The sequence below is a fragment of the Alosa alosa genome, chromosome 14 (assembly GCF_017589495.1).
Source record: "Alosa alosa isolate M-15738 ecotype Scorff River chromosome 14, AALO_Geno_1.1, whole genome shotgun sequence".
Taxonomy (NCBI): Eukaryota; Metazoa; Chordata; class Actinopteri; order Clupeiformes; family Clupeidae; genus Alosa; species Alosa alosa.
The window spans coordinates 10,174,411-10,190,970 of NC_063202.1; the positions used below are offsets into that span (position 1 = coordinate 10,174,411).

At 46.1% G+C, this 16,560-nt stretch overlaps 1 protein-coding gene across 2 annotated transcripts in view; it reads left to right on the forward strand.

The window, feature by feature from the left end:
• The window catches only part of mapk8ip1b (mitogen-activated protein kinase 8 interacting protein 1b), a gene marked incomplete at its 3' end in the record, with an annotated part of 33,994 nt that extends 17,886 nt beyond the window's left edge, over positions 1-16,108 (forward strand). For both annotated transcript variants that reach the window (XM_048263484.1, XM_048263485.1), the window contains 9 exon segments: positions 2,568-2,810; positions 7,705-7,786; positions 8,631-9,728; positions 11,805-11,880; positions 13,030-13,202; positions 13,675-13,778; positions 14,084-14,200; positions 15,786-15,856; positions 16,010-16,108. In XM_048263484.1, the coding sequence (XP_048119441.1) occupies positions 2,568-2,810; positions 7,705-7,786; positions 8,631-9,728; positions 11,805-11,880; positions 13,030-13,202; positions 13,675-13,778; positions 14,084-14,200; positions 15,786-15,856; positions 16,010-16,108 (2,063 nt within the window).
• Between the last annotated feature and the right edge of the window lie 452 nt (positions 16,109-16,560).

Here is a 16,560-nt window from a genome sequence, read left to right on the forward strand (position 1 = left end):
GTATGTACTACGTAGTATGCAGCATAATGGAGATGATTGGGGGGTATGGTGTGTGTGTGTGTGTGTATGTATGTGGTGGGGGGCTTGGACAAGTATCAGAATCCTCAGGCAGTGCTGTGTCTCCCTGCCCTGTCTCCAGCTTGTTGCCTAGCAACAGGCCAGGGCTCTTAAAGGGACCACGCATAAAAACACCCATAAAAAGCAGAGGAAAGCTCCAGTCCACCCCCACTGCCAGAGAAAGGGACAACTCCATCGATTAACCGCCCTCATGCTCAGCTGATCCAGTCTAGCACACTCCCATGATGAAGCTCAGTCAATGGAGGTTTATGGAATTGAGGAGGGCAATGGAAACAATGACATGGTCCAGAGCAGGACATGTCTCCCTTGTCTGCTCTTTTCATGTTTCAAAAAGCCTCTGCATATCTGACCAGGCATGCAGTTACAGGGCTATTTTAGGCTTGTGTGATGGAAATGAGTGTGGTTGTGGTTTGTTTGTTGTTTGTTTGTTGTTTGTGTGTTGTTAATCTAGTTCTAATCTGGAATGATATCAAGTGCAGATTTGTAGTCGGCTCATAATATCTTGAGTATTTGGTCTAGCTTGAGGGGAAGTCTTGGCTGTAGGGTTTGCAGTTCTCTGTGTGATTGTTGTGAACTGCATACAAATGTAGGACTCCAGACACAATCGCACCATAGCATCGGATTAGCCATCATCACATTCAGAGGATGTGCGTTTGCCAGCATAATCACAGTAGGCTACAATTTGGGAAATTCACCTATTCAAACACAGCTTTTTGTCAATTTGCATGTAAATAGATTTGCTTCATTAAAGATATGGATTTATTCCAGTGTAAGCCATGTGTTTGGTTAGACAATTTTGTATTGTTGTACATCCAGGTTTTGTATTGCACTGCAGTATTGCATGGTCTCTCAGGAGGTTTTTAGTCTATTCTTCCACTAAAGACCTTGAGAGAAGGTATGGGAAGGTATTTTCACTGTTGTTTATGACCATTTTAGCTTATATCCATAACAAGTGGCAAGAATTTACAAATTGAAGACTGGCTACTCTTAGGATAATGATGTGTAAGTACGCTAGGCCTATGGATGGCTCTGTGGATCATTTTAATGCCTTTGTACTGGTGCTCATGATAAACTACCCATTGTTTTCTAATTTGGTTTCAAATGCTAGTTTTCATGTAGTGTTGTGAGATGCATGTTGTTGACAGTTCATGTTTGTTTTTGTTTGTGTACACCAGGTTCAGTTTGAGTGGCTAGCACATAGCTGAAGTGAAAAAGCATGATCTGTGTGCTTGAAAGGCTCTTAACAGCTTAACATGGACACCAACCTAAGGTCAGCTGATCTGCTCCTTAGCCAATAAGAGTTGACATGTGTCACACCTCATTATAGTGTTCCCTCATGCATAAAGCCCCTTCTACACTTTCCATGGGAAACACAGTCTTCGTTTTCTGAATGAGGAGAAACATACTCGTGGCTAATAGGTGTTTGTGTGTGTGTATGTGTGTGTGTGTGTGTGCGTGTGTGTGTGTTTGTGTGTGTATGCTTGAGTCAGAGCTTGTCACGTCTGAGAATAGCTTGGGGAAATCCATTCCAAATTACGCGAGTGCACACATGCACAGTTACCTAGTGCCCTTCAACCCCGTAGTTTGGTTCACAGTACTGAAATCAACCAATGAAATTAATGTTTCAGTAGATGTTCACATTCCATATCACAGCAATCTGCATGCTTTAAAACATGATTGGATGTGAATTATAAATTAGCCATGGATGGCTTAAAACATACTGTGTGCGTGTGATGAACACATGGTTACCGTTGTCATTAAAAAAGAGCCAGTTTTGTTTGCATCACTGGCTGGTTGCTATAGATACTGCCTGCCTTTCCTCGTGTCATGTAGGCAGCCTCTCCTCTCTACCTCTCCTCGTCGCCTCCTCTGACGCGCTCACTCCTACTGTCTGCCTGGTCGAGGCTTGTAGAGGGCTGTGCGTAGAAGTGGCCATTTTAAAGTGTTGATGAGGATGGCGATGAGCGCTTCACTCATCAGTGGAGTTGGTAAACAGCCTGTGTGAATAGATCTTGTGTGGAGTATGGTTTCCCCCCTTCCTCCTCTTCCTCCTTCCTCCTCTTCCTCCCCCTCCTCTTCCTCATCTTCCTCCCCCTCCTCTTCATCCTCTTCCTCCCCCCTCCTCTTCCTCCTCCCCTCCCCCCCCCCACTTCCCTCCCTCTTCTCTCCTCTCTGTGAGTCTGGTTCAGCCGCTGCCATGTTTAGAGTAAGGAGTCTGGATTAGCCAGTAGTGAGAGTGTTAGCGTCTGATGTCAGAGCTCTTTCTAATTGGCTCGTTCACTCCCCCCATCCCTCCCTCTCTCCCTCCCTCTCTCCCTCCCTCAATGCTCTTCTGCTTCTCCATCTCCCTTACTTTGCTCCCTGCTCTTTCCCCGCTCTCTCTCTCTCTCTCTCTCTCTCTCTCTCTCTCTCTCTCTCTCTCTCTCTCTCTCTCTCTCTCTCTCTCTCTCTCTGCGTGACTGACACCTGCTCTGGCCAATCGTTCGCAGGCTCATGTGATGCGGGGAGCCAATAGTGGCCTGGGGAAGGTGGAGGCAGGCGCAGTGGGACACATCCAGTCGGAGATCCTTCACTTGGACCTGATAGATGCTGCCGACGGCAACTGCGAGCAGGAAGTCTGTCCAGCCGCCACCAAAGCGCCCGCCAAGAACCCTGCGCCCGGCGCCATGGATACCTACCGGCCCAAGAGACCCACCACGCTCAACCTGTTTCCACAGGTGCCTCGCACACAGGTATGGCCCCTGGTGCTGTTGTCAACGCTCAAAATGCAGAGCTAAAAATAGTGTGTGTGTTTGTGTGTGTTTGTGTACTGTATAAATGTGTGTCTACAGACCATACGTGCACTTGTTATTGAGGCTATACATGCATTGTGCTCTAATGTTTTACAGATGTTAGTGTAAGATATAAGTAATAACTATAGACATATAGATAAGGGTTTGTGTGTGTGCTTCTGTGTGGATGCTTGGGAGATAGAGGAATAAAAAGGATATTTTGTGTGTACACATATGTGTTTCGTGATTGCATTAATGGATTCATAGCATTTCGTTTATGGATCTGGTTGTAAGTGTGAATGTGTGTGTGTGTGTGTGTGTGTATGTGTCTGTGTATTCATCCGTTGTTTGAGGGAGGCTGCTGTGGTTGTGTGAAGCCTTTTGGAGATGGATTCTCGCGAGTCGTGTTGTGCATACAGCCTAGCGTGTGACTGTGTTTAAGGGACTGAGGCTGTAGAGGAGTGGGCCATATGTGCCCGCTGCCGGGCACGGCTGTGTGTGTGTGCGTGTGTGGTTGTGTGTGGTTGTGTGGTTGTGTCTAAATCGCTTTTCTGACTCACTGAGTTGACTGACCTCCTGGCTTAATGAACTTGGATGGCCATGGCCATGTAGATTATCCATAGGGCTGGACATGGGTCTGAGCACTCCTTACCGTGTGTGTGTGTGTGTGTGTGTGTGTAACTGGCTGTATGTGTGTGTGTGTGTGTGTGTGTGTGTGTGTGTGTGTGTGTGTGTGTGTGTGTGTGTGTTACTGGCTGTATGTGTGTGTGTGTATGTATGTGTGTGTGTGTGTGTGTGTGTGTGTGTGTGTGTGTGTGTGTGTGTGTGTGTATTTGTGTGTGTGGCTGTGTGTTGCTGTGTGTGTCTGTGTGTGTGGCTGTGTGACTGGGTTTCAAAGGCAAATTATCAAAAAGACAGCAGTATTAAAAGCTCATCTGAGGAAGATATGCACACACACCCAGTTTGACTCACACCTCAGCTGTCATCGCACCAATCAGAGAAGCGCTATATTTGGCTCTTTGTGATCTTGTCTTTCAAAGTAGTTGGACAGTGGCTTCTCTGATTTTGTGTGTGTGTGTGTGTGTGTGTGTGTGTGTGTGTGTGTGTGTGTGTTGTGTGTGTGTGTGTGTGATTGTCTGTTGTGAGCTCCTGTTTTTGTGTGTGTGTGTGTGTGTGTGTGTGTGTGTGTGTGTGTGTGTGTGTGTGTGTGTGTGTGTGTGTGTGTGTGTGTGTGTCTGTGTGTGTCTCTGTGTGCGTCTCACTGTGTGTTGGTGAGTGGTGAGTGACTGTCATGTGAAGGAATCTGCAGTCGCCTCATTGGAATAATTGCCTGGCTGACCGTCCTCAGGGGTTTGTAGTTGTGCAATGCTAAGTGATGAAGAGTCCATCTGCTCCGTGATGAGCAAGACGTCCTCCCTATCGATCCTTGTGATGGTGTTGTGACCTCAGAACGGCCAATCATATGAATACTAAACTTAAACATATTCAGTGAGATCATCGTGTTCCGACCACCCACAATCGATTTCATTGTTGTCGGTTATGGTGTGGAGCAGGGAATGCAGTGTCACTTGACAACCCTGGCGCTGACGTGTTTTGATGTACTATTAAGTTTGACTGTATTGGTTATATAATTCTGTCTGTCTGTGGAATGCTTCAGAGCACTAACAGGATTAGACCCCTTTGCTTGTACTTCTAGTTAAGATGAAAGGTTGTCAGAACAGACTAATGTTATTCAAACTCAAAGGTAGGACACTAAACAGTTTGGGTCCAAGAAACGATGGTCACAGAAACCAGTTAAAAACACAAAGCAAGCTATAATTGAAGAAAACATTTTTAAGTTTTAAAAATATTAAGTGGTTAAATATGAGAGAATGAGTTAGACTTTACTCAATAGGTGCCGTGATAACCTCAGTCTCTTTAACTAGCGATAGAATCACCAGTCCTATAATCTGCCCCTCTCAGTTCAATGGCAGCAATGAGTGTGGACATGTTAAGAGTGTTTGTGAGACACATGTCCAGATTGGCTTTGAGATTGATGGTCTTGTCGAATGAGAAGGTAGAAGGGGAAAGATATGTTCCTGTTCCAGAGATGTTCGAGGACATGTGGTTTAGTTTAGTAAAAAGCCACTTTCCTGACAAATATAAAGTTGTGCAACCCAGTTAAGGTCAATTATGTTAGCATTAATCTAAAAAAGAATTCCTAGCTAATTGAAAAAGTACATTTTAAAATCAGGTTATTCGAATGGAGAACTTGTTTTCCAAATGGTTGTATTTAATTAAGGACTCCACACACCCTACTTGGACCATTCCCTGTCAAAGACTCAATGTTGTGACAGTGTGGTATTTGTGTTGAGGTGGATTTAACTAGGTGGATTTGCCAGACTGGGTCTACCTGACTGAATAATGTAGGTCTGGAACCCCACCAGACACACAACACTGCTAGGGCTAGTCTGACACTTATTCCCTTTTGTTCATGGCCATAAGAATGTAAATGAATGTAATAATGGATGAGAATAATAAAGACACAGTATTAAGTAGGATGCTAATGAATGTTACTACACTACACTTTAATAAGCATATTTAATCATATATTTCACTATGCACACCGGCCATTCAATGTGCCTGGCCTTATCGGGGTGTATGTTGCAGTAAGTGTCAGTAGGTGCAGTTCGACTGACCAGCTGCCCCTGTCCTGGGATTCTCTCTCTGATAGTGTAATCCCTAATCTGGACACGTGCGCCTCAGCCTCGGCCTTGGCCTTGGCCCGGGCCTGGGGGAAAGCATAGTGCCACCTGGATAAACTTTCCATAGTGCCTCACTTGACACCAACTGTGAGCAGACAGCTGGCACGCTCGTCACTCTCAGCCAGAGCGCAGGAACCACACGAGTGTTCGGCTGCTACTGTGAACGGGAGCTTTGCCCAGCAACCCCAGAGTGGCACCCCCATGTGAGGAAGGACAGCACAACTCCCCCACCTCCATCATCATCATCATTCATCACTGCAGTCAGGAGACACATGGCTGAGGAGCTGGGGAGCCGTTTAAGCCGAGGGTCACACACACACACACATGGACACACATGTACACACACACACATACAGAGAGAGAGAGAGAGGCATTCAGTGCATCTTGGTTGTGTATTTGGCAAACCTCATTTGTTCATTAACATTAACATTACATTAACTAGCAGAAGTAACATGGCCCATGATTGAACAGGCTGAGATTCTAGTTGCACATTGTTGGACAGTAGCTCAGAAGGTGAGTTTCTGTATCCGGGCCCACCTGATGTGCTCCGAAGCTCGTGACGCACGCACATTCACACCAACACCCCCCTCGCCACAACACGGTTGCCATGGAAATGGACCACAGTTTAGGCGGTGGCATCAATGAGAATGACTCACTCAGGACCCGGAGGACGGTACGAATGAGGATGGTGAGGTGGCAGAACGAGGGGGTGGCATGTTTGGGCCATAAAAAACACGTCACATACACACAGGCGCACACACGCAACCACAGCTGCCGCCGAGGAGCCAAACTACCCTTCCTCTTTAAAAAATACCATTGCATAGAGGTGTAACACAGACTGACAACCAGCCTATCAATAATGCCACAAATACACATACACCATACATATGCACTAGTATGTGTGTAACACAACACACCTATCAATAATGCCACAAATATACACACCATACAAATGCACTAGTATGTGTGTAACACAACACACCTGCGTGAAAACAAAGACTTCTGTTTATTTCATGAATGTTCTTTTGGAAAAATATTTCCAAAAAGGGAATGTGCAGAGAGTTTACAATCCCAATACAAAAAATACAAATAGCAGGATTATTTTTTTTCCAGCAATGGGAATATTAAGGATTAAAATGGTAAAAATCCCCCCATTATCTGTATAATGACTGATGCTATTTCCAGGAAGCAGCTTGTGAATACGTAATCGTTGCTCATGTAACTGCTGTATGTGTACTGAAATGACACATACAAGAATCTGTGTTAGTCTCAGTTAATCAATTCAATTTGTAAGACTGACCCTCATGTGATGTCCTGGCCCTCTGTAAGATGTCCTTTTACATGTCATGGGTGACACTCATAAAAACAGAAGTTTGGTGTAAGGGACTCGACTGTTCTTATTCAAATTGAAATGAATCTTGTTGAAATTAAAGACAATTTAGAGACTTAGAGACTACTGTGGCAGAGATATTGTATGTATTTGCGTATATCCACATGTTAGTATGTGAAATTGTATGTATGTACTCCGTTGGTTGTGTGTGTGTGTGTGTGTGTGTGTGTGTGTGTGTGTGTGTGTGTGTGTGTGTGTGTGTGTGTGTGTGTGTGTGTGTGTGTGTGTGTGTGTGTGTGCGTGCATGTGTGAGGCAGCTTTGGAAAGGGGTGGGGGGGTAGGGGGGGTAATCGGATCTGATGTGAGAAAAAGACCCCTGTTCCCTTTAAATTCTACACATGGACCCTTCCCAAGGAATGCTGCCCATTTAACAAGACAAAAGCCTGGTTTGGTGTATGCTTCTGTATTCCGTGTGAGTGTGAAAGAGTGTGTGGAGTTGACGGCCAAAATCTCTCTTGCAAAGTTCCTCTCTCTCTCTCTCTCTCTCTCTCTCTCTCTCTCTCTCTCTCTCTGTCCCTCTCTCCTAATCTCTCTCTCAGTCTTGTTTCACCATTCTCTCACCGTCCCCTCTCATTGGCTCACTCTACCAAATTCTCACTCTCATTCACTCTCTATCTCCCTCCCTCCCTCATTCCCACACTCCCTTGAATCCCCCGATCCCTTACTCAAACCGTGTCTCTTCTCTCTTCCTCTCTCCCTATCTCTGGGATCTGACACATAGGACACACTCAACAACAACTCCTTTGGGAAGAAATACAGTTGGCAGGAGCTGGTCTCTCGCTCATCCTCCCCTCTCAAAACTGGTGAGTTTGGTTCACGCCTCCCCCACAGTACTTCACACTAAACAAAGTTTTTTAAAGATCACATTTCGGGGTAGTGCTTTGAGAAGCAACTCTTCACTCTTGAACTACAAAGAATTGTTTTTGTTTTCCAATTCCCGCTGTTCTTCTGTAGTTGTTGCTTTAGAGCTCAGACGTGTCCACAGTCTTGTGATGTGAATGTATATACCGGCGCACACAGACAGAAGCTGTGAGAGTTTGCACTGCCGCTGTTGTGCCGTAGCTTTAGCGACAATGGCCAGCCAGCCATGTTGGTCCACCAGCAGCCGGATGAGTCAGCACTGGGCCATCTGAGAGCGACTGGCCACATGTGCACAAACGGCAAAGCCAACATATCAGAAAGTCCCAGCCCCAGAGACATAATTGGCACCGCCACATGTTTTTTGGGGCAAGCACAGATGCCCCAGTAATCCCACATGAAGGGCTCAAAGGGCTTCACACTGCGCTTTGGGGATTCTGTCTTTAATGGTTCCATAACTGCAGGCAGAGGTAGGACAACTAAATAGGTTTGTTGTAAAACAAAGTTAAATTCATAGTTGTATTTATAATCCAGTTAGCATGCTGTGTGTGTTAGCCAACCCTCTCTTTGCTCGTTAGAAAGGTAGAAGCAGATGAATGTCAGCATCTGGTAGGGGTCACTAAGTGCTCTGACACTGTCGCTATGGTCAGATCTTAATTTTGGATTATGATGTAACACAGAGTGAAGGGCATGGCAAATGTACCAGGGATTAACACTCGTTACTTCACTGCTACCCAGTCCTCTTTGTTTACTTGTTTGGTTGTTTGTTTGGTTGTTTGTGTGTCCCAGGCGAGCTATCTCCCCCTCGCGAGCACATCTGCATGAGTGACCAGGACAAGGTCCAGCAGTACGGACGAGGAGGAGGAGGAGGAGGGGGTGGGACACAGACGAAAAACCGTGGCACCTCGACCGACGCTCCACACAAACGGTCTGTCTCGTCCAAACAGAGTCACGCCCCGGCGCCTCCGCAGACCGCTCCCCCCGCCCCGCCGGTCAAGGCCTCAGCGGCGGGCGAGTCGCACCGCGAGCGCATCCGCTACCACACGGACGTGCGCCTGGAGCCCACCGAGGAGATCTACCTGACGCCCGTGCAGCGGAGCCTCGAGGCCCTGGACCAAGAGCCCGAGCAGGACACTGACACTGATACTGACCAGCAGCAGCAGCAGCAGCAGCAGCAGCAGCAGCAGCGGGCACCCATGCTGTCCCAGACCGCCGACCACGGCCGCATGTCCATCAGCTCCGACAACGAGGGGCCGCCGCCCTACCAGCCGCCGCTGTACGAGCAGCCCAACCCGGCCATCTGCGAGCAGGACGAGGACCTCTTCCCGCCCTCCTACACGTCTTGCATCGCGTCCACCGCCGCGCTGGACCTCAGCACCAGGGACGCCCGGCTGGCCGCCGAGCTCAGCTACGTGGACGTGGACGCGGAGGACGGAGAGGACGCGGAGGACAGAGTGGACGGGGCCGGCGAGGCCCAGGCGCGGGACGAGGGTCTGTCCCGGGCCTTCCGGAACACTGCCACTGCCGCCCGAACTTCCATGAGCAGCTCGGAGGCGAGCGGCCTCTCGTACGACTCGGTCAAGTACACGCTGGTGGTGGACGAGCACGCGCAGCTGGAGCTGGTCAGCCTGCGGCAGTGTTACCACGGTTACAGCGATGACAGCGACTCAGCCACCGTCTACGACAACTGCGTGTCCTCGCCATACGAGTCCGCCCTCGGGGAGGAGTACGAGGAAGACGAGGACGAGGAGAATGAGGGGGCGCGGGTGGGAGGAGTCAGACGAGAGGCCACCGCCCGCCTGTCAGAAGACTCCACCCCCGAGGCTGACCTGCCCTTCACCAAGAAGTTCCTCAACGTCTTCATGAATGGCCGATCACGCTCATCCAGTGAGTCATGACTCTGCTGTCTCAACTAGGAGAATATACCATAGAGCTTCTACAGGCATCTGTGACAGAAATGTTTTTTAATGTGAAGTTCATACACAATATATTGCACAATTGCCATAGTGTGTGTGTGTGTGTGCGTGCCTGTGTGTGTGAATCTGTGTGTGTGAGAGAGGGGGTTGCATGTTTTTCCTCACGCTTTCATTTGCACGGATTCTGTATGGAGATCAAGTGGGTGTAATTGTAGCTCAGATTACACCCATGGGTGCTGATTACTTTACCAAACCAGAGAGCAGCAATCGCCCCTTAATAAAACCCTCCTCCTTCCATCCTCTCTTTGCTCTGCATGCTAGTATAGCAGGGCTGCTCCTGCGATCCTCAAACATAGAGTATGAGACATTTGTGCCCAGACGAGTTATAGGGAGACTGGAAGCCTAGGAACTGGAGCATGCTCTCAGAAGTCATGTTGAAATCTAAAGTGACTTGTGTGGTTGTTTTGAAAGGAACTCTAGCCCAAGCATGGACCCTGATAAATGAGATTTTCTCCTTTCGGTTTGTCTAGGACACATCTTGGCTTTAAACATGGCTGTGATTTCATTTACAGTACCCTTCATTAGACCTTGTCCTTTCTGTCCGAATGGCTCCATTAACATCAGGTCTTGTGATTTGCCGATGCTGCGTTGGTCACACCAATCATCTGTAGCCTGAGGTTTCTGGAGCAGAATGGAAATGTAGCCTTTGCACATGCAAATCCAGCCCCTTCATCCTCATTCAGAACAGCCATGTCTCATATTGCTGGCTTGGTTTTGTGTATGTGCTCATGGGGTAATGTTTTTTAGTAGTTGAATCCAAAATATGTAGTGGATAATTGTTGGCAATGGCATTGATTCAGGAACAGTCCTTGGAATGTTCTCCCTTAGCGCTTAACAAGACTGATTATCTGTCAGGTACCTCCTCAGGCCACCAATAAGTCACCTGATAATAAGCCACAACTGCTAAGCTAACTACACACTTAAAACAACAGTCGTCTATACTCTTCATCAGAATGGTTAATTACCGGTACTCATGCCGTGTGTGTGTGTGTGTGTGTGTGTGTGTGTGTGTGTGTGTGTCCACTGTAATTGTGTGTGTGTCCACTGACTGGGTGATTACTTTGACCTGATCTTATGCCACTTCCCCTCTGATCTCTGTCAAAGGAGTAGGCACTCGTTTGAGCAGCCTGGCAGTTTGGCCAACAGCTGGCATCCCCCCTGACCAGGGGGTGCTGATTTGGAGCGCTAGCTTCCCAGCTGGCTGCCACCTTTTATTAAAATAGCGTCCGACATGTGCTCACTTTTGGCACCATTTTCACAGACAAGCCAATTAGGTGCCACATTTCCTATGCCCACAAGTGATGTCATCCGTGTGGATTGACTGATCCTCCCAGCAGGAAATGGCCAGCTCAACCACCAATCCGCATCGACGACACACTGTTGTAATCTACGCTGTCTCCATCTGCAAGGTGGCACCTAATCACTTAACTCTAGATGGTGCCAGAAAATGAGCCCTGTGAATCGCCATTTCGAAAAAGATGCTTGTGGTGAATTCAGATACTGTATGTCTTTGGCTGAAGTAGCTAGCCCAGCATGGGCCATTGAAATGAATAGTCCTCCCTCTCTTGCGTTCTAAATAATACCTTTATGCTTCCTCTCTTGCATTCTATATAATACCTATATGCTCCCTCTCTTGTGTTCTATATAATACCTCTATGCTCCCTCTCTTGCGTTCTATATAATACCTCTATGCTCCCTCTCTTGCGTTCTATATAATACCTCTATGCTCCTGTCCTGACCCACACGTCTCCCACGGGCTGCCTCTTACCCCAACACACATGATTTAGAGTAAAATGACATTCACGCTAGTCTGTAGTAGTAACCCTTGTACATGATTATGTACTGTACATGAGTACACCCACACACACACACACACACACATACACACACACACACACACACACACACACACACACACACACACACACACACACACACACACACATATATAAAATCACCAATCTTGTGTTTCTGTGTTTCTTTGTAGGTGCAGAATCATTTGGCCTCTACTCGTGTATCATTAATGGAGAGGAGAAAGACCAGACTCACAGAGCAGTGTACAGGTAAAACACACACACACACACACACACACACCTCACAACCTCACAACCTACTTCAGGATCTGACAATAAACACATTTCTGTGCTGCCTGCAGCCTTTCAGCATTCCGCTCCCATTTGCTGAGCTGACCTCAATCTGCAGGGAGTAACACCTGAGCGCTCCACTTGAATTGGCTGAACATCAGTGCAGCGACTGAAACATTTCACTGCACCTCAGGCCAGGGAGACTGGAGAGACAAGGGGGGGAGGAAGGAAGAAATTGAGACAGAGAAGGACAGAGAGAAAGAGAGATTAGAGAGAGAAAGAGAGAGTGACCGAAATGGCCAGCCCTAAGGATAAAGGAGGGGATGAAAAATTGAGGAGGGATTTTGAGGATGGATAAAGATTTGTCCCGGGGCGTTGGGTGGGCATGATTAGAGAAGGAAACATGGTGTCCTTCCCCAGAAAAAAAAAATTATAGTGACACAATTATCTTAAATTTGACATATTCTAAAGCTTTTGGGGAGTTCATTTAAAACGGAACATAATCCATTTTTGATGCTCAGCAATTCCCCCTTTATATAAATGTATATACTGTACAGATTTCCATGTCAGTTATTTACCACATTCCCATCCAGCTTCACTGAGCACAATGCCAGTGGATATGTCCCATGCACCAGGGCCTCCTCTCCCCCACCACCAGGATGTTTACACTGCATCTGAGGAGGGAAGAGAGAGAGAGACGTGGAGGAGGAGGGGAGGGGAGGGAGGGAGAGAGGGATAGGGGGAGGATGGGGGCTTCACAGCAGTACAAAAGCCCCTTTATCCCTGTGCAGTGGTCCCAGCACTTTGGGAGGGGGGCACCACCCTCAACATATTGGCAGCCATAATAACATGTGGCAAACCTACCATGCAATGGCCAAATCAACATTCCTGTAGAAAGCTCTGTTGATTGCAAAGGTTTGTTTGTAAATAACTAAGCCAGGCGGTTACAGTGATATCATTCTGTGAGTTACAAAGCTAACAGTCAGTCTCACAACTATTGTAACACTGTGTATTGTGGTTCTAATGTGAAGATGAAACTGTTGAGGTTAATGGTGACAGGAATAGCTACACTGCACCGTTGCCATGCCAGGGTCATCAGAGGTCACTCTGTGGCTGTATTCCTGCTAGGTTTGTCCCCCGCCATGACGATGAGCTGGAGCTGGAGGTGGACGACCCCCTGCTGGTGTTGGTGCAGGGAGAGGACTACTGGTACGAAGGCTACAACATGCGGTCAGGAGTGCATGGGATCTTCCCTGCCTACTACGCCACGGAGATCACCAAAGATGCAGAGCACTTAAAAGGTAGGCCACAGCACAGCATCCTTCCTCCTTTGGTTATTCTTTGTGAAATGGCCTGCCACGGGGGTTAGCCAGTAGAGATTGTGGTCGTGCTGATTTTTTTTTAGCGATTCATCGTTTACTTGGCTTTCAAACACAGCTGTGAAGGGTTCGCTTTAAAGTAATGGACTTGCTGAGGACACATATTTCCACGTCTCTGGGATGTTATTTTTAGCTCTCGCGTCCAGCTGTGCTCTGTTTCTTCCCATCGACAGAGCAAAGCAGTGCAGGTGTTTGAAGGGATTTGAGTTTACTCAGGAGCTCTCTCAATAAGCTTGTGTTTGCTCTCTTTCCTCTCTCCTCTCTCTGTATCACTCTTTTTATATCTCTCCCCCCATCCCATGCCTGGGTCTCTTCCTCTCCGTCTCTCTCTCCCTCTCTCCCTCTCTCTCTCTCTCTCTCTCTCTCTCTCTCTCTCTCTTCTCTGTGTTCTCAGTGAAAACCAGTGACTGGGTAGAGAGGCACAGGCTGAAATTCCTGGGCTCAGTCCAAGTGCCCTATCATAAAGGCAACGATGTGCTGTGTGCAGCCATGCAGAAGGTATGGCAGAGGCATCACGCTCATGTTCTCTTTCTAAGCTGTCTCTGACCACCGAGACATGCCCAGTCCACAGTACCCATACAGATCTAGCAGATATATTCAATAACATCATAACATCATAAGTTCCACGGTATTTAGAATGTAGAATTTAGAATTGAACTTAATTTACAGTATATACTATTGTCTTTTTGCTGGTTTTTGTTGTAGGAAAGTGTTACAGATATATTCTTGATATACATTGTACACTCGCATGTCAGCGAATCCTGTGAGCCAGCTCAGATGTGTGTCTCTCTGATTGGCTCCAGATTGCCACCAATAGGAGAATGACAGTGCAGTATAACCCGCCTTCCTCCTGCATCCTGGAGATCAATGTGAAGGGAGTAAAGCTTGTGGTACAAGAAGACTACGGAGCCTATGAGAGTGTGAGTATGGCAATACAATCATCACACCCACAGCCAAAAAGACACACTCAATAATACACACACATATACATTAATGCACACACTCAATAATAAATCAACACAATATGTAAATATTATGTGTACACACACAGCCATTTGGATAAAAATCAGGAAAACAGTACTGAAGAGTAACATGTATGTAATGTATAGGTTAGTAGATGTATGGTGTGGATGTGGTGCAGGTGCAGGCTGTTCAATCCAGTGTCCCTGAGGTATAATCAATCGAAGAACTAGATAATAGCATGGATACAGACATATTTGTTTTCATCATCTTTGAACATCATTTCAACATCTTTGATCCAAGATATTATCCTTGTATCTTTGTTCCCTGATAAAAACCATGTCAGCTGAGTTGTGATTGGATGCCTTTTGCACTGGTGCATGGATTACAGGACACATTGTAAAGCATCTATTCAATTCAGTCTCACAGACATCATTGCAGTCATACAGTCCATGTTTGTAAATAAACATTATATAATTACTGTAAATAAAAATAACTGTTTATTCATAGATGTTCATGCAAAATAATGTAATGTCATCGTGATACAATCACAGCAATTCTGTCTACACAAGATTATCATAGATGGATAAATATTCTTATGGTCTGTCTCCCCCATGTGGATGCAGGGCACTATAGCATATGGCAACATAAAATATCTGTCTATGACTTTTCCGTCACACAATGTAAATGTGTTTGTGCATTTGTCCAGCTACCCCATGTGTTTCCCTCACCCTCATCATATCGATCTCTCACTCAAGAATATGAGTCACACAAATGAAGCCCATTTGTATTATAGCCAGTTCATTACATAAACATTTTCTCAGAGGTGTCTCAGTCAGTTAACATGCCTATAGAATCCTCATTCCTACACCCATTCTGCAGGAATATGGGTTTACAAATAGAGGCTGTGTGTATGGTATTTATTTAACAAGGATGAAACTAATAAATCACATCCACTTTGATTGATTTCCTGGTACATAACACAACAGATTTACAGATTTACAAATAGATACATTTTGTAAAATCACCAATCAGCCAAGGAGTTTCACTGAGATATTTGATTGATTGAACTACATTTATGAAACGGTCATTTGCATTCACATAGAAATTTCGTACAAAAATCATCCACTGATCTATGCCTCCCCCTTGTGGTTCTATAATGCCATAGCATAATGACAAACAATTACTGCGGCTTCATCATTCATAACTACTGCTTTCATGTAAAGGAGGATCATATGGAGGTCATACACATCAGATTGGATTTGCCCATCCATATGTGGCCAGTTGTTTACTCTCCTGTATGGAAGAGAGAGGTCAGAATTAGTGGATTCGAGTTGTGATATTAACTTTGTGGCCACAAGTGTCGGGAGAATGATTCTGTTTAGTTTGGTGACCAGATGTGTGAGGCTCCATAATGTTTGGTCTCCTAGGTCCGAGGATGTATACCTCAGCACAAACACGGGCCAGACAGTGCTAATGGTTTTTTATATGGGTTGCTGTCAATGTCAGAGCACAGTAACAGTGTGCTTTCTTGTGCTCAAACAGGAGAGCCAGTGTAGTCACTTCTTCCACCTGAAGAACATTTCCTTCTGTGGTTACCATCCCAAGAACAACAAGTAGGTCAAATGGCTTTCAGCTTTGTTATTGTAAAAAGAAAGAAAATAAGAAAACACTTTCAAAGGAACTTTGTAGAAGTGTAGAAGAACTTTGTTGAGTTTCCTGTTTTGTGTTGTGTTAATGAGGGTATGTTTCTTCCTACTCTACTCTAGATATTTTGGGTTCATCACCAAGCACCCAGCAGATCAAAGATTTGCTTGTCATGTATTCGTGTCTGAACACTCCACCAAGCCTCTGGCAGAGTCCGTGGGGTGAGTTGCTTATCTTTTCCAGCTTTATGCATGATTATTATACGGCTCTTCACAATGCAAGTAGAACGCTCCATTGACTTGAATGGGATTTCCCAAAGTTCCACTGGTCATTATTTTCGTCTAAGGACCTCCTATTTTTTACAGTCTATGAGGACCTCTAAATAATGACCGCTGTCAATGGCAATGGATTTTCATTCAAAAGTGAAGGCAGACGGTTGATCAACTGTGTTCTATAGAACGTTTGATTCAAGTTCAGCGTGTGTTGCGAACTATTTGTTTCTCAGCAAAAGCCACAACGAAACGGTAACAAATAAATGTAAAGAAACATATCGTGGCATGTATAGAACGTCATTATTGGGAAAATAAGTCCCTTCAGGGCGAGGCAAGACCTGGTTCGCCCTGTCGGAACTTATTTTCCCAATAATGACTGGCGTTCTATACAGTACATTATC